The sequence below is a fragment of the Notamacropus eugenii genome, chromosome 4 (assembly GCF_028372415.1).
Source record: "Notamacropus eugenii isolate mMacEug1 chromosome 4, mMacEug1.pri_v2, whole genome shotgun sequence".
In the NCBI taxonomy this organism is placed as follows: Eukaryota; Metazoa; Chordata; class Mammalia; order Diprotodontia; family Macropodidae; genus Notamacropus; species Notamacropus eugenii.
Genome location: NC_092875.1, coordinates 372517417 through 372536813, shown reverse-complemented (window position 1 = coordinate 372536813; position 19397 = coordinate 372517417). Strand labels below are relative to the sequence as shown.

At 36.0% G+C, this 19397-nt stretch overlaps 1 protein-coding gene across 1 annotated transcript in view; it reads left to right on the top strand.

Annotated features, from left to right (window-relative positions):
* CDH18 (cadherin 18) overlaps positions 1 to 19397 on the top strand; it is a 673500-nt gene that overhangs the window by 565774 nt on the left and 88329 nt on the right. Inside the window, exon 9 of the mRNA XM_072605468.1 lies at positions 14843 to 14979. Coding sequence (XP_072461569.1) covers positions 14843 to 14979 — 137 coding nt within the window. The remainder of the gene's footprint in view (positions 1 to 14842; positions 14980 to 19397) is intronic.

Below are 19397 nucleotides of genomic sequence, written 5' to 3'. Positions count from 1 at the left end.
AGGAAGGGACCTTAGATAGAACCTGGTTCAACCCTTTCATTTTACATGAGGAATCACAAGCTGTTCCTAAGGTCAGAGATGCTTGTCAAGAATCAGGACAAGAATCAATTCTAGTGTTTTGATAGAGACATTGTTCCCCTCCTAAATGAAGAATCTGATTGCAGCATATCACTATTGTCTATAGGTATTCTAGTTATACCATTGTTAGGAAGTCAGTTCTGCCAAAGAGTAATGCTATTTGACTTTGCAGTCATAAAACCTGTTCATTCTCCATTAGGCTTTGCTAACTAATTCAACATGTATGGAATAACAAGAGAATTTCAGAGTTAGAAGTAACTTGAGAGATTGTATAGTTCAATTCTCCTATTTCATAGATAAGTAAATTGAGGCATTAATGGGTGATGTGACCTATATTAGTTCTAACTATGAATATGGTTACAGCCAGAAGTAGACCTTGAATCTTCCTTTTCCTAATCTAAATCAGTCTTAGTCCTAACTAAATTCAGTTGAAACCATGATACCAAAATGACATAAATATCGTCATCATCAGAGTTACCCAATAAAACTACATGTAAAAGCATTTGGACTTCTTTTATGGAAAGTTGACCATTAGATGTATTTGTCCTTCATTGCCGAAGAAGACCATGCCAGCAGAGAAATAATGACATGACTTGCACTTGACTTTGTTTTGAGTGAGGGAGGGCTGTGCAGGTCACCAGCCTCACTTCTCCTCCACAGCCATCTGAATCCAGTGACCAGATATTCATCAGGATGACTGGACATGACCCAGGATGAGGCACTTGGGGTTAAATGCCTTGCCTAAGGTCACACAGCTAGTGAGGGTCAAGGGTCTGAGGTGAAATTTGAACTCAGGTCCTCCTGATTCCTGCACTGGTGCTCTTTCCACTGCCGTGCCTAGCTGCCCTGTTGACCACTAGATAGCCATTTCAGAACTGTACAAGAAAAAAATGCCTTGTGGAAATAATTCCATACTTTTGTGGAAATTCAGGATCTTTCGGTGTGCTTTTACCATCTCAGTTTTCAGAAGGATAAATTACTTGAAGTCTCACTATAATTGCTTCTACAGAAGATTATTTTCTCTCTCTGAGAATTTGACCTGTGTTTCAGAGAGATAGTAAACTTTCAAAAACGTGTGATTTCCATCACCACAGGTGCAAATGCACCATGCTCATTTCATTAAGCTTAATATACTGCAGACAAGGTGGAGAAATGACCCTTATTGTTGTGTTTTCAAAGTGACACTTTCAAAAGTATGGTTTTCGGAATAAATTACATCCTAAAGTCAGCTGAGGGAACCTTAAAACTTTTAATGAACCTGAGATGGATTGCATTTTTGTGACTCTTTGTTAGCTAAAGCATAGGCCAAGCTGCTGCAGGATCCCAGAGGGGCTGTATTGATTAAACTTTCTCCTAGCTATTGATCATAGTCAGTAAAACTTACAAAAATAACTTTTATTGTGAGCAGTGTTTCAAGGGAAATCTGTGACATTATTCACACGTAAATCTAATGTGCCAAAAAGAGGAGAGGCTTCATTATTTTAAGTCTACTTAAAATTACACAAGGAAATTGCTATAAAATTATTTAAAATTTGAAATGGACATATAATTTTATTAAGCTTTATAAAGATCCAGAATTGTTTATAGTGACATGACCTGAAATAGTTGCCTTCTATAAGCTACAATATCTGTTTATTCAAAAGACAAATAACTTTGGAAAATCCCAATGATTTTTTGACTGGCTAAGGTTATAATTGAATCTATGTCTATATAGGCAGTGGTGAGTATTGAGTTGATTAACTGGATAATTGAAGTCACAACAGCTACTGAATACTACAATACAGTTTCTTGAGCATCTTGTATCCACACTGGGTGCCTACTACTAACTAGTGTTTCCACAGATTTTCATCTCTTCCATAACCCTACCTGAGTAGATAAATCCTAACAGGCATTAACAAGTAAATGAGGCTACATTCCATCCCGAGATACATTGTTTCCTTTTTCCTTTTTGTGTTGTTGCTTGCACTCATACTTACAAGAAATATTTAAAAAAAACTACATATATTTGATAACATAGTGCAAGAGATGTTCCTGAGAATACTGTACAATGAGCCAGGTTTGTCTCCTCTAGGTTTTGATGGGAGTCAAGCAAACTACTCTGCCTTCTGGCAAAGGCAGGAAGCAAGACATCTTATCAGAGGTACTGCTGGTTATAAAACATCAATGACATTCACTGAGTCCATGCTTTGCACATAATACTGCATTTGGACTGCAGGGATATGGACAAAAAATAAAGTAGAAGACCTGATCTCTTAGTGTAAGAAGTTTATGAAAAGAGATACCAAGACACCTCAGGAAAAGGCTGGATTACTGGCTGAAGGAAACAACTGATGCCTTAACTCACTTGCCAAGCTTTTCCTCTTCCTTGGCTACTTCCTTGCTCTCTCCTCAGTTCTTCTTTGTACATTATCTTCCTCCATTCAAATATAAATTTCTTGACCATGAAGACAGGCTTGTTTCCTTGTATTTACATCCCTAGCACTTAGCACATTTCGTGGCATGTTTTAAGCTCTTAATTAACTCTCTGTTCCTTCCTTCCTTCCTTCCTTCCTTCCTTCCTTCCTTCCTTCCTTCCTTCCTTCCTTCCTTCCTTCCTTCCTTCCTTCCTCCCTTCCTTCCTCCCTCCCCCCCATCTCTCTCCCCAGTTAAGTGGATAGAGTAGATAGAGTGCTTGGCCTGAAATCAGGAAGATTCATTTCCCTGAATTCAAATCTGGCCTCAGACACTTACTACTTGTATAATCCTGGGCAAGTAATTTAACCCTCACTTAAGTCTCAATTGCTTCATCTATAAAATGAGCTGGAGAAGGAAATGTCAAACTACCCCAGTATCTTTGCCAAGTAAACCCCAAATGGGGTCAAAAAGAGTCAGGCATGACTGAAACAACTGAACAACAACAATCTATGTGTTTATATGTGCATCTATATATCTGCCTATCTATCTATCTATCTATCTATCTATCTATCTATCTATCTATCTATCTATCTATCTATCTATCTATCCATCTATTTATCTACTGTGTGGCCTTGGAAAATCTCTTCCTCTCTATATACCACAGTTTTCTCTTCTATAAAATGAAGGGAATGTATTATCTAGTCCCTGAGATCTCTTCAAACTTTCAACCTATGTTCTTATGATCTTCTGTGTTTGGTGGGGAATAGGGAAGTGATTTTGAAGTGAAATGAGTAAAAAATGGAGTTACATTCAGGAACTACTAAGCAACTGCTTCCCTTAACATTTTGTTTGTCACCATGTACCCTGCCCTAGATTTTTTTCTATTCCTTGATGACTCCGCCATTTCCTATTGCCCCCAATCTTGCTGCAGTGTCTTATAATTTGTCCTTCCCTTGACTGGCCACAATGAATGATAATTAGTAGTAATAATGGGAAGAGACTGGTTCTGATTCAACGTGAGGATTTTGTAGCTAGAAAATCTTAATAATATTAACTTCACAACTAGGACACAACCAGGCCAGATTTAGGCAAATAGATGTCACAGTGGACAGAAAGCTGAACCTAGAGTCAAAAAGACCTGAGTTCAAATCTAGCCTCAGAATATACTAGCTATGAGACTCTGGGAAAGTCTCGGTTTCCTCATTTATAAAATGGGGGTTATACAGCACCTACTTCTCAGGGTTGTCCTCAGGATCAAATGAGACAATAGTTGTTAAGCTCTTAGCACAGTGACTGGCATATAGTAAATGCGACACAAATGTTAACTATTACTATCACTATTATTTGTCAATGAGCTTCATGAGGTGTCTCATCTCAAGTCCCCATCTGCCATGTTTGTCTACTGTCCTCTTTTGCCAGTTCCATTTAACCATTAATTAGATTTTACAAAGAGAAGGTATAAACATTTTCTCCAGTACCTTAGACTCCACACTTAGATCAAGTCTTCTATAACATTGGTTCTATGAAATTTATATCCAGATGCAACCTCCCTGCTTGATGACCCCTGATCTCAGCTTCTGCTGTTCTAGGCCCCCAAGGTCACTTCTAAAAGTTGTTTCTTCTTCCTTAGAGCATTGAGCCTCACCACTCCCCAGGGTTCTAAAATTGAGATTCTACAATACCAGTGTACTGGTTTGTCACCTAGAATTTTTGACATTCATGGTATCAGAGGCTTGACTCACTTCTTAGAATAATAAGTAGCATTTATATAACACTTTTAAGTTTGCAAATCTCTTTACAAGTTATTTCACTTGATTTTCTAAAGTACAACTCTACCAAGGAAATACTGTAATTTATCCCTTTTTATAGATGAGAAAACTGAGACTGAAAGAGATGACGAGATTTTTCTAAAGACATACAGCTGTTAAGTGTCTGAGCTAGGATTTGAACTCTGGTCTTCCTGATTCCAGGTTCAAAGAGAACAAACAGAGGTGAAATAACAAGGCCCATCTTTTTACAAGGTCACATGACCTCTGCTAGGGAGAAGGCCCCACTGCACTGTCTCTCAATGAACACCTTAAGCAGAGAAATCACAGACGTGCCCCAAGAGTTCTGAGATGAGGGGGAAAATGACTCAAATGGTTTTGGCTTAGGTGGCCAGGCCTTTTTGACCTTGCCAGCCTAAGAGGCTCTTGTTTGGCATGTGGTTATTTGACCAGAACCAGTTACAAAGTCTACTGAAATGTTGCACAATCTCTAAAAGAACCCAATGAAATCTAATCCAATCAAGACAGCTCTCTCCTAAAGGGAGTTACTCTCCATTGTACCAGTTTCTGTTAAATTACATCAAAGATCCATGATTTTGTCACTCTAAGCATCTACCATCTACATAGGTTGTATATATTCTTATGATTCATGTAGTAGATGGTTTTTAAGAGTTGCTATTACAAAAGCAAACATTAAAAAAAGAGAAAAAAAGCAACAACAACAAAAAAGAATAAGATCACCACCCCTACTCCCCAACCAGCTAATTTGGAATTGTGCATCTTTAAATTTAACTATGTGAATCCACTCACCTATTGCTGGTTGTTGTTTAACTCTTGGTAACCCCATTTAAAGTTTACTTGGTGGATGTTGTCATGGTTTGCCATTTCCTTCTCTAGCTCATTTTACAGATAAGAAATTGAGGCAAACAGTTAAGTAATTTGGCCAGAGTTACACAGTGAGGAAGTGTCTAAGACCAGATGAGTCTTCCTGAGTCCAGATCCTATAGTCTATCCACTGTGCCACCTAGCTGCCCCCACTGACCTATGGTCAATGTCTTTTTAGCCTTGCATGATCTGCCAGAGTTTGTGGTAAGTTAGCATAGCCTGAGAGAATTGAGGATCTTTTCAGTAGGAGTAAGGCTTTGAAATACTACTAGGGAAATGAAACCCTCATATTACCAAAACAACAACAACAAAAAATAATGAATTGATTCTGAGGTTTTGAATATCCTCTGAGCCACTGCTCCTCTTTTTTCTTTAATCTTTTTGATGTTATCTAAAGTTTTTGAAAAGAAACATTCTATGAACTTGAACTATCTTTTTTGAATTATTAGAGATTGTATTGATCTACTTTTGAGTTAAAAACTTGATAGTGAATATGAGATGAGAGGTACACAAGTAGGACATATGAAATCTGTTTCATTAGGAGTTCATCAGCTGTTTTTCTTGTTAATCTAATCAGGACTTCATGTCCTCTGATAAAAGAGGTTACAGATCACAATCCAAAATGGCTTTGCAATTACTGGGGTTTAAGAGGAAGTACTTATATTCATTATTTATGGCCATAGCACTCATTCAGACATACCTATACCCACACGTATACCCACTCCCCCACAGCTTTTTTAAAAAAAAATTGACAAGTTTATTTTCAAATGTCCATAGATCCTTGTTGTAAAATAAATAAATCTATACCTGTAAGTCTAAAACTTTACATATTTTAGCATTATTTCTTAAAGAAAATATTATATTGAATTTTTATTTATTGGATTCACTTCAGGGGTTAAATTTTAAATGAGGAAAGAAATATGGGAACACTATGATTAAGTGTGAAAATGTTATGAACTAGATGGTAAACTCTAATGGAATAAATTACATAGAGCAGTGAACAAAATGCTGGATCTGGAGTAAGGAATACCAGCCGCAGATGTTAAGTAGCTATTTGACCATGGACAAGTGACTTTGTCACCTGTTGTCTCAGTTTCCTCATTTGTAAAATGAGGGGAAAAATAACACCTTCTTCTCAAGTCTATTGTGAAGATCAAGCAAATTTTATTTGTAAATGTATTAGCATAGTGCTAATACATTTAAATATAGATACATTTGTACATATATATATTATGTATGTATATATAATACATTTAAATATGTCTCCATATATAAATGTATATTTATATAATAGGCACTATATAAATGTTAGCTGTTGTTATTGTTATGATGATGTCCGTATTTTGATTTTTCACAGTCAAGCAGGATCTTCAAGGATATGTGTCTACGTTAGTACAAAAGATGATTTTCATTAGTGTGAATACAATTCACTTAAATTTTAAAAATAATTAAGTATTTGCTAAGTGTCAAGTGCTCTTCTGGATGCTGGGAATATATAGACAAGGCAGCAATAGGCCCTGTCTCTGAGGATCTTATCTCCTATTGCAGGTATACAAAATGACAGGTAAAGAGAAAGTATATACAAAGTAATTCCAGCAGGTAGAAAATGCTAATAAAGTTGAAGATCAGGGAATAGTGCATATAAATGGAGTTGAGCTTTGAAAGAAGAAAAAGATTTGAGAAGGGGGAATTGATCAGGAGTGCATTCCAGATATGGGGGGGACAACTTGCACATAAAAATGGAAATGGGAGATAGAATGCTATAATATACCATATAGCAGGAATAGCTGGCTCTCCAGTTTCACAGAAAAGGACTATGTGTGAAGGAGAGAAATCTGAAATAAGACTAGAAAATGAGATAGAGGACTTATTGTTGAGGATTTTTCTAGAACAAGAAAGTCATTGGAAATTATTTCTTTGGACGGAACTCATGACATGGTTTCACATGTTGTAGCTGTGTGGAACGTAGATTGGAGAGGGAAGAGACGAGAAGCAGGCAGGCCAATTAGGAGCCTCTTGCACTACTCCAGGATTGAGGGAAAAAGTACCTGAAGGAGAATTGAGGTTGTGTGTGGAGAGAAAGGGAAGAGGGATAACCATGGTGTGAAAAGTCAAGAGATTTGGTCCTTGCCAATCCTCCATAATAATAATGATATTACCAACTTCTGATCTAGAGGAAGCACTTCAAGTTAATCAGTACATAGAGGCCAGATCAAAGACAGAGTGCTTACCAGATCTTGTCAATTTTTTCTTCATTTCTCTTTTATTCTTCACCATTTCTCCACTCATGCAGTTATCCCTTGATTTCAGACCCTCATGCTCCTGCACTTGGACAAATACAATTGCCTCCTAATAGATCTCCTGGCCTGACTTCTTTGCCCCCATGCTCCTCACAAGAGCCAAAATGCTTTTCCCAAAGCACAGTTCTGAGCATATCACTCTTTGAGCAATAAATTCCAATGGCCACCTATTAGCCCTGGGAGCACATATAGATTTTCATTGCAATGCAGCCTTTAAAGACTGATTTCATGATTCCAATGGATCCAATGATCCATGATTCCAATCTACCTTTCTATGCTTATTATACATCATTTCCCTTCTATAATCATGCTATTCCTCACATAAAATGTTCCATTTCCTATCTCCCCATTGTGATTTTCGTAAGCTTTCTGTTTACTTCTTCCTTATTTCTTTCCCTTATTATGCCTATGGTTGTTTTATTGTCAGTGTTATTTCTTTTTTTCAAAGTAGTTACAAAGGCCATCTCCTTCATGAGACATTTGGTGATCTTTCCAGTTTCTTAATACCTTCCCAAATCCAAATTGCATTTTTTGTACTTTGTAAATATAAAGACGATAGGAGATGAATGGATTGAGCCTCAAACCCTACCTTTGATCCACTGTGGCTTTTTGATGCCTGAATAAATGTTTTCCTTCTGCCTTCTATATGGAGACTTCTGTTATAATTTGTGATTGAGAAGGATGCTGGTATATCATAGTCACCACCAGTGCTATGAATATTGGCTTGGTGATATATTATACCATCAAGTCACTTAACTTCTGCCTTAGTGTCATCAAATCTATGTAGGGATCATAATACCACTTACTTCACAGAGTTGTTGTGAGAATCAACTGAGGTAGTATTTGTATAGTCCTTAGCATAGTGCCTGCACACGGTAAGTTTTAATAAATCCTTATTTCCCTCCCATTCCCTTATTTTTACTCAGTGCTTCAGCAATACAACTTCTAGAATAAGGTCATTAAAAGATCTTCATAAGTCATGGATGGAGGATTTAGCACCCTTAGTTAACATCATAGACTAATAATAATGAGGAGGAAGATGTAGCTTTTATTATCTGCTAAGCGCTATACTAAGAACTTTACAATTATTTTTGTCATTTCATGCTCACAATGACCCTGACAGGTAGGTGCTACTATTACTCACATTTTACAGTTGAGGAAACTGAGGCAAATAGTAGTTAAGTGACAAACTGAGTGTTACACATCTATTAAGTGTCTGAGAATGGATTGGAACTCAGATCTTACTGACTCCACGTCACACAGTTTCACTATTGTGCCAGCTACCTGCCCAAGTCATGCTAGATTGACAATGAATTATTTAAATTTTTTTTCAAGTAAATATATTCAAAATATAAATGTTCAAGTTTTTAGCTATTACTAAATCTTTGATTTCAGTGGGATATAGAGAAAAAAAAAGATCTCAGAAAGGGAGTCCAGGAGAACTCAGAATATTTCTTATTTCTGCTTTCAAATTCTGCCTTTCTTTCTTATTGGCTCTGTGTATATTGGCAGATTAATTAACCTCTATGAATTTGTTTTCTTATCTTCAAAATAATATCTTTAATCTTATCTCAAGGTTTTATTGTAAGGATAAAATGAGATAAGAGTTATAAAACACTTTATAAACCATAAATTACTATGAAAATTTCAGCCATAATTATTACTCTCTCCCATGGTGATTACATTCCTCCCCTTCTTATTATTTGTGATTCTTCTTTCTGTCCCTCCCATTAATCTTCTGGAGAGGATCTATACAACAAGGTTAAGGTCTTCCTCTAGATATTTTAATATTTCTTTTGTAAAAATATAGCAGCTAAAATGTCCATCTGTTAACATTTACATGACAAAAGTAGCCTCAATTTCTATCTTGCTTTTCCTAAGTGATATATTTTACAGTACATCTCAAGTACAAGTAATCATTGCTAATATATTGTACATTACTTATATTTGTAATGGATCCATGTGTTGCTGTTTGGGTCAATTGCAATTTTGATTGCAGTGTTCCATGATTCATAGTCATACAGCTAGTGCTTTGAAAGTATATTTCTTTGTGAGAATTTGAGGGAGGGAGAGAGAGAGAAAAAAAGAGAGAGGGAGAGAGAGAGAGAGAGGAAGAGAGAGAGAGAGAGAGAGAGAGAGAGAGAGAGAGAGAGAGAGAGAGAGATGGAGACAGAGAGACAGAGACAGTGACAGAGACAAAGACACAGAGAGACACAGAGACAGACAGAGAGGGACACAGAGAGGGTCACAGAGACACAGAAAACATATGTTGGCAGTATTGAAGTATTATGCAGTTTCCCAAAGGCAATTCAGAGAGAATTTTTTTTTTTCCCTATTCAGTTATGCACCCAGATCATTGTCTGTCTGATGTACCTTTTCTGTGATGGTGTAGCAAATAGCACCCTTCTTCCAATTGTTTTTGGGGGTTTTTTGTTTGTTTTGTTTTTAACTGTGTAGAATGTTAGGTTTATCTCATTTGAATGGCTTTGGAGGAATCCATGCGTTATATTGGACTGCATAGAATACGCTCAGTGACATCTGCGAGCAGGAACATCTGGAGAGTCTTACCATTATGAAATCTCTCTTCCATTTGGCTCTCCAAAAGATATCCTTGTAGGAAGTGGTAAACATTTTTGATTTTTTATAAACATATATTTCTCTTGTTTATTTCTAACTTGTTATTGATAATCAGATATTGATAAAGCAAAGTTGCCTCTGTTGGTGCATCTGTCAAAGAATTTTATATTGATATGACATGAGAGACACCGTTTTGGAGGAAAGACGTTTTAAGACTGAATTTTGTGCAGTCAAATAAGCAACTTTTCTGTTTCATTTTTGTTTTTTGTTTTTTGTTTGTTTTGGTAATCAACAAACAATCCACAATAAGATTTATGGTATTTTTACTTTCTGGTCAATAATGTGACTATGAAGATGTGTAGAAAACATTGTGTGAAAGTTCACCTAGTCCCTTTCCATATTTCCATTGAAGAGATCTTCAGTCTATGTTAGAGGCTGTGGCATGCCCAGCATCACAGAGTTGGGATATCTCAGAGGCAAAATTTGACCCACCTCTTTCTCCCCCTTATGTGAACTAACTTTCTCTTCAAGATGCCATGTTGACTTTCAGTGCTCATCCTTGCACACGCTCACAGAATAAGAGACACAGAGATTCACAGACAGATATATACAGGAAGGAGCACAGAAACCACCTAGTTCAACATACGCTTGGCCAGTAGCCTCCTTGATACCATTCCTGGGAAGAGAATACATAGTGTTCCCTCAAAAAACCTTTAGTGAGGGAAAATTCACTGCCTGCTAAAAGAGCCAAACTGAAATCAGATTCTCTGCAGCTTCTACCCAGAGGGGCTAAGAGAAATATAACAAAATTAAACAAATCAATTCTCAGACCTCTTCTACTTGACAGGCATTCAAATACTTCATAAGAGCTATCATATCTGCTCCAAGTCTTTTATCCTGCTGGTTAAAAATCCCCATTTATTTCAACATATCCACAATCGCATGATCTGTGGATAACTTATCCATCCTGAATGTCTTCTCATGTGTTGATTTTAACTATTAAAGGAACTAGTCAATAGTGTGTGGAAAAGTGGTTATAATTCTCATCTTGGTAACTAGAGATATAGTAAATTTCTGTTTTTGAAATGTTTTCTAAAGATTGACAGTTTCCTTCATCATGTACAGAGAGGAGGTTTCTGTATAGTCTTTAAGAACTTTACCAGTTTCATTTCTAAATCCCGATTTGTAGATTTTTGTCTTTTCCTTTGCCCACGTTCTTATTAATTCCCTGTATTTGGACAGATATATTGATATTGTGCCAATTATTCACAGAAATACCCTATTTTATTGATATTGATGGGTAAGTTGCAATTATCTTTGTGATAATCTTTTTGCTTAAGCTTTTGAGAATTTCAAGGTGTGATGATCATGCATCCCATGAAATGATACATGCTGTCTTAAGACAGAGTGAAAGAAACTCTGATTTGGGTCTGCAAGGTAAACCTATGAGGCCTTTGCTCACTTTGCTGAAACTGTCTTTTGTTTTCTGATTTCATTTATGTCAAGAGATTGCCAATATTGGAGTTACTTCTTTCTTCTTGGTGTATATCAATTTATTTTTCATTTTACAGGGATCTCATACCTAGAATACCATTAAAAATTTTAGTTGATCATCTAAAAACTATTATCCTTAGTGTATGTTGCTCTCTTTTCTACCTTTGTAATGCTTTGGATGATAAATAGAAAGGGGACTGATCATATAGGAATGAAATCCATTTTGTGTTTGGTTTTGTTTGTGTGTGTGTGTGTCTATGTGTGTGTGAAAAATATTTTAAAAGTAGCTTCTTGTAATAATGAGTTCTTTCAGTTTGTCACACAGAAATTTGGAAGCAGCTCTAACAATGTAAACAGTTTAGTGGAAATATTTAACTTCTTAATTATAAATATCTTTGAACATATCACAATTTGAGCATTATTAGCTTTCAATCCCTTCTTGCTTCTCAGGTTTCACTTTTGTAGGTTCTCATTTTCATTCCCAGGCAACAATCCAAGAAATAAAGGCAGTTAAGCAGAACTACTTAATTTCACTGGAAGTAAAAATTCAATTGCAACTCGGTGATTCAGCTCTTCTAATAGCAGTATTCTGAATGGAAGAATTTCATATTATAGAATTAGTGATACACACCTCCACAGGCAAGAAGAGAAAAGAGAAAATCAAGGTCTATCTAAAGATGTATAATTATCATTGTATCAGCCTTTACTTTAATTTTTTTTCCAGTTAAAATGGAAGGCACACTTCATTCTTAAACTCTCTAGTCATCAGTTCCAAGACTGACATGGTCAAAATTCATTTTGTATAGGCATGACAGGGAATACAAGTATAGTAAGGCATCTGGAGAGAGAGAAATGACACCTATAATTTTCATTGCACTTCTCATTTCTGCATCCTGGCTCTCCTGATTTTTTAAAGTGCCACCTTAAATTTCAGCTTCTAAAAGAAGTTGTTTTTTTTCCCCAATCCTCTTTAATTAAAGTGCCTCTGTTGATTATTTCCAATTGTCTTGTTTGCATGTTTTCTTCCTCAGTAGACTGGGAACTTCTTGATAGCAAGGACTATCTTTTACCTTTCTTTGTATTCTCATTAGCACAGTAATCTAAACATATTTGGCACTTAATAAATATTTTTTGACTGAGTGGATCAAAAATTGTCTAGTTCTTGGACCTGAAATCTATGAAGATTGTATTATATGGGCTCTCGAATTATTTAGATCTGATTTTACTGTTGTTTAATGGTAGCCATCTCTGCTGTGGGGCTGGGAGAAAGAAAAAAAGGGAAAAAAAGAATTTTGCATGACCAGTTTATTATATATTTAAAATGATAGTAAGTTATACACAATAAATTTGCAGTTTCATTCACAATCATCTTTTTATTATACTATATAATGGAAGTGCTTATTTTGTTCTGTAAATTAAAAATTAACTTTAAAAAATCCATCAGAGTGCAGCTAAGTGGTGCAGTGGATAGAAAACCAGCCCTAGAGTCAGGAGGACATGAGTTCAAATCTGGTCTCAGACACTTACTAGCTGTGCAACCCTGGACAGGTCATTTAACACCAATTGCCTCAACAAAACATCCACTAGTTTAGTCTTTAAATACATTGGTAATAGCATGAAAGTAATGCAAAATCTCCTCTCTGAAAATACATAGCTCTAGTACTATATTATGTGGCAACTTTTCTTGGTATGTGAGTCAGTCTCTGATCTGTACTCTCATGAGCATCTCCTGTTGAAAATAATGTATTCCTTTTCAATATATTGACAAATGTCGCATGTTGTTAATATTGACTTTAGTGGGGAAAGGGTCACAAATATAATTGGGGAAATGTATAACTAGAAAGGGAGAGAGATTAATCACTTAATGAGAAATGGAGAGAAGAGATTGCAACTTGAGTTGTTATGTTAACATCCTTAAAATAGCAAAGAACAAGGTGAATGTCCCCAGTACACTGAAATAATTGTGGAATATTATAGAGCAGCAGGGTAGTGTGGTGAGTCAGAGTGCTGAACTTCGTCAGGAACACCTGCATTCATATCCTGCTTCTAATATTATTTGATCATGGATAGACCTTTTAATATCTGCAAGCTTGAGATGACTATCTAGGACTAGCAATGAAGTTTAAAAAGAAAAAAAAGATTTAAATCTGTAACAGTGGAGGAAGCATGTAACCTAATATGGGTTGGTCCTTTTGGATAAAAAAATGAACAAGTCACAGAGACAAGAGCAAAGAAGCAACTGTTGAAATGTTCATTGGTAGTACAGAGGATTACTATATTAATGAAATCACAAATCATTCTAAGAATCAAAGTGCTATACTAGCAAATAAGGCATGGATATTTCTTCCCATTTTATAACTCAATGCCAAAGAATTCCTGCTCTTTTCCTTGCCCAAGATAAATTCCACTACTCTTGGCTTCTCAGAATTTTCTCTTTTTTTTCAATCTTGAAAGTCTCAACTCAAGTCCTACCTCTTCTGTGATATTTCTACAAATCTTCCACTCTACTTGTTTTCTAGAACTCACAGTTGAGGATTCATATGCAGTATTATATTGTTATTAGCGTTTTCTTTGGACAAATCTATTTTCACTCATAAAACTTGTAAACTGTGGGAAATAACTCCATAACTGCCCACAAAACACTATTGGGAATATGTGTTTCTGCCCATTGTTGGAGGGACTGGAGATCCCCATGCACTAGGGATTAGCCAGGGATTAACAGACTCAGAAAGATGTTTATGGCGCAAGTGGATGAGTGGGAATTACTCCTGAAGTCAAACACAAGAAATTGACAAAGGCATAGATCCAAGGACCAGGCAGAAGGTTATGATCTACTTCAACAAACAAGAGGTCCAAAGGTGGAGGAGGGGAGTGGTTGGGAAAATGGACTCAGACAATTGAAAAAGCAACTTTAGAGTGGGAAGGCATAGGCTATAGAGGATATGTCTCAGGCAAGAATGAGTCAGACTTTCCATAAATCCTCGTTCAGAGAAGGGTGAAGGAAGAGTGGAATCCAGTAGTGACAGCCTAATAAATACTTTTTAACTATTGTACTGTTATAGATTAGGCATGCCTCATTAATGTAGGAATTCCATTAGCTGAGAAAAATTCCATTTATATACATTTTTTCTCCAAAAATATCATGCCATGTAAATCAGAAAGTATTTTAAAATGACTTTAAGAAAGGCAAATCTAAAGTAACTAGAATCATAATTCATTTTAAATATTTGGATATCTATTATAAAATATTTTAGATTTTTTAAAGATTTAGCCTACTTACTTATAAGATATTTTGCTTCTATATGGTAAATTATGAAACTTAATGAATACTTTTAAATTTCTCTGTAGATATGTCATTGACCACAGTGCTGAGGATGATAGGTTTTTCACCATTGATGTTAACACTGGAACCATTAAGACTGCAAAAGTCCTTGACAGAGAGGAAACACCATGGTACAACATCACAGTCGCTGCTTCAGAAAAGGGTAAATAGTTTCTGCATCAATTGAAAAAAGTAACATTCATGGTGTATATCAACTCATTCTCTTGTCTTCTGTTTGCATGATCATTACCCAAAACTCTCACCCCTGGTCCACGCTACCTTAAACCCCAAAGTAGACTGACCTAACAGAAAGTCAGTGTTTAGTTGGAGAACAGAAGATTCTGCACTTCTTACAAACGTGGATGCCATTCTAGAGCAAGGAACACCACCTGTGCTTACCTCATTGTCCGTGGAGCCCCCAAAGAAAATATGGCCTAGAGTAGGACAGAGCCAGCAATTACATTTGCTTGACCATTCAGCAGACCAGGTACAGCACTTTATTTAGGTTCTTCCAGTAGATACTGCTATATAGCTTTAAGATGGTTTGCGTTCCTGATCCCTGCAGGACCCAGAGACTGTACAGTGACTATTAGTAGCTTATTAATCATATATTAACCTATGGGATCATATATTAACCTAAGGAATAACAGGATGTTAAAGTTAAGAGAGATAATCTCTCCATTTAGGGAGCACGTTGCAAATCTCCTTCTGTGCTCAAAATAAAAACTAGATACCAAGTATTGTTTCAAAATACATTAAAAAATTCATGACAAATAATTAATTGTAGTATGAACAGGAATTTAGAAGATAATTGAATTTGGAACTGGAAAGGACCTTAGAAATCATTCCCTCCAACTCTTCATTTCATAGAGGATGGAAAAAATGCTTAAAAAATGCTGAAACAAAATGGGTGCTTGTGATGATCCTGTGAAGTAATTTATGGTAAAAAAAAAAAAAAGAGAGAGAGAGAGAGGGAGAAACAATTTACATAAAACTGAGGAAGTACAAGTTATTCATCATTTCCAAGTACACAGGAACATCAGTACTTCTCTTCAGCTTAAGAAAGCTTTAGATTAATTCTTGAATGATACAGTAAATCTACAGGTCATTAAAAGAAAATTAAGATTTTTCTCACCTTAGAGAATGGTAACATGGGTTGTCATTTCCAGAAACTCCTTTGATATTTCTATTAGATACACAGCGCAGAGCCAGGAGAGTGATTTTTCTGTCTATATTTTCATTTGTTATATTCTCAAGCATGTGATTATGTAGCATCAGCTCAAGCTATCTTTAATATGAACATCTAAATCTACTATATTTTTTAACAGATTCCATTTTTCTTTTTAATTCCTAATAGCAGGTGATCAATATATATATGGACATACAGTCAATCCAATTTTTCAAGTTGTCAGAATAACTGAAATACATACAACATCATCTTAGGTACTGAGCCATAAATAGGAAACTTGCTTAGGATGAGGCAAGAAGGGAACACAGCAAATCTGACCCAAATTTCTTTATAAAATTTTGGGATATGGGTTCAACTGATAGCTGAAGGGAGAGACAGCTTCCAGAATGAAGCTGAAATATATGCCAGGATTTTTTAATGGAATCTACTTTTTTGGCTCATCTGACATCTATCTAACTCCCATTATGTGAATTAATATCAAATTGTTCCTATTTCCTTCCTTGGAACAAATAATATAATGTGAAAGGAAAATATTTGCTTCATCAAGAACTTCATTTATAATACATACATATATACATACATGTGTCATATACATATGTATATACACACATTTATCCATACATATACTGTAATGTAAAATACTGCATATACTTACTACCTGTTGGAATGTGTATACTTCAGAGAGAAAGATAAAAATAAAAATATATAGGCAACTGTCTTGCCAAATATACTTACAAGGGCAGATAATTGACTTTTATTTTTATGCAATGCCTGTTTGGGGAATTGAGCAAATGCATTTATACCAAATAAAATTGTAAAATAAATAGTAAAATTTTGTTTTTTATAGCCTATAATAAAAAAAATCAGATATCACCACCTCAGGGTGGTTTACAGTATCTGTGAATAATATCATTTCAGTGTAACATGCACTAAAACATAATTTAGTCCTAATCACAAACAGGTGCAGAGAAAGAATAAGCATTAACTAAGATTTTAAAGCCACATTGGGAGAATATGTAGAGAAATATATATATAAGAAGGAAGTATGTCTTCAGTGTCCTGAGGGAAGTCCTCCAATTGTAATTGTTTTGAAACAACTGAACAATAATATTAATCATCAATGTGGGTTTTCTAAACATTACCTGAAATTTTCTTTCTTAGCAATGTAACTGATAACTTTTCCCATTAGAATTGTGTTTATTTTCATTATTGTAAACTTTAATGAAAATTTATTTGGACCAAGCTATTTCATTAAGGTCTTAATGCCTGCTGGCAGCATATGAGTTTACTCAATGGCTACTTCAGTCTAATCTATGTGGTACATTTTTTTTATTAATTGTGTTACCATTCTATTGGTCAGACTTATCCTTTAGTGATCAGAACTATAAAGACCAAAAAATACCCTATAGGGTCACAATGAGTGTGTGGAGGAGAAGTGGGGGAGGTTCTTAGGTGTGGACTAACTGTGTACCTTGGGAGAAAATGCTGGGAAGGGGTAAAGTAAGAGAGGAAAGGAGATATAAATCTAAACACTCCCTGAATTTAATGTTAAATGTGGGGTAAAAAGCAAGACATTCATCCTTCAATTTAAGGACCATCAAATAATATGAACACCCCTGAGAGCTGACTGCTAGCATTTTGGGGTCTGGAACTATTCAATCACTTTAGTGCCTAGACCAATACCTCCCTACATAATAGGGACTGAATAAACATTTGCTGAAATTGTTGTTTTAGTTGCCCATCCCTCTATGCTTGCTCAACCACTTGGCTAATTCCAATTTCTCTCACCCCCCAATCGCAGTGCCTTTACTTTTACAGCCAGCTTCCAAACCGAATTCCAATATAGTTCCCATTTGACTGGCTTTTTTTTTTTTCCAAAAGGGTTAGGGAGGGAGTCGGGAACAGAGGACTCCCCAAGGTCTTGGTTATTTCACACAGATGAGTCTAAAATGGGTTTATTTCACTGGATAAATGTAATTAAAGGAACACAAATTGTTTGTCAGGTGCTTTGATGGAAAAAAGTTACCTCTGTTCTCCACATTATTTTGTGTGATTCAACAAGAACAAAAGTTTGAAGGTTTCCTGAAATTGTTCCCTCTTGCCCTGTAATCAGAAAATTAGTTTTGGTAGCACCTGCATATAACAAAGCAAATATCCATTTGTGCAGAGTGGGTGACTTTAAGTCCCTCCAGTGGCTAGAAATTAGTTTTGTTATTGTCAGTGAGCTTATTTTGATCTATTTAATTTGACTTCCAGAAAGTATGTTTGCATTCCTGGTTTTTCTTTAGTTCATGGAGGAACTGCAAAAGGCATAGGAAAATTCTATAGTTTATTTTTTATAGCAAGTTCATCCAGAATACGTTGGTTGTTTCAAATACTGCTAATAAAATAACATGACTTTTTTCACCCTGAACAGTGCAATCATTGCTAAGTACCACCATCCCCACAATCAAGAAGTCTTATTCAAATTCCAGTCAAGTTTGAGATTTAACAAGGAATTAGGGATTATATAATATAGTCATATAATTGTGTAAATGGGGAAGTTGAGTCCTAGAGACGATAAGGAATGAATCTAATATGCTGCGGCTGTTGAGCCAGGACTCAAGTGTATTCATCCTTCGTTGCCAAAGAAGACCATGCCATCAGAGAAATAATGACATGACTTGCACTTGACTTTGTTTTGAGTGAGGGAGGGCTGTGCAGGTCACCAACCTCACTTCCCCTCCAGAGCCATCTGAATCCAGTGACCAGATATTCATCAGGATGACTGGAGATGACCCAGGATGAAGCAATTGGGGTTAAGTGACTTGCCCAAGGTCACGCAGCTAGCAAGTGTGAGTGTCTGAGGTGAGATTTGAACTCAGGTCCTCCTGCCTCCTGCATTGGCGTTCTATTCACTGCATCACCTAGCTGCCCAATTGAGACAGAACTAGAACTCAAATGTTGTGAACTCCAGCCTGGGTACTTCCATGATATTTAAACGCTATTGCTATTGATGAAATCTTGGTAAAACTCTGGGTCTTAGGGTATAAAGTATCAAACAAGTAAAGCCCAAATATTTGAGGAAATATAATTGGTTTTACCTGATCGGTATTATTGTTTCAAATGCTGTGAGCTTATATTCTTAGGGTACTATCTCAATTCCCACTTCCTCTAATGAACTAGATCACCAGAAAAGAGCCACCACATTCTGCAGTGATTCAGAGGTAGCCTTTACGAGTTAGGGAGTTGTCTTTGCAACACACTTGTTCAGAGGCGCCCCCCACCTGTGTGTTTCCCATCATAATTATTAATTTATATGATTCAGTTAACCAAACTTGATAATATTTGACAAATAGGTAATTTGCTACAGGAATACAGATGATATTGTCAGTGACTCCTTTCCAAAATTC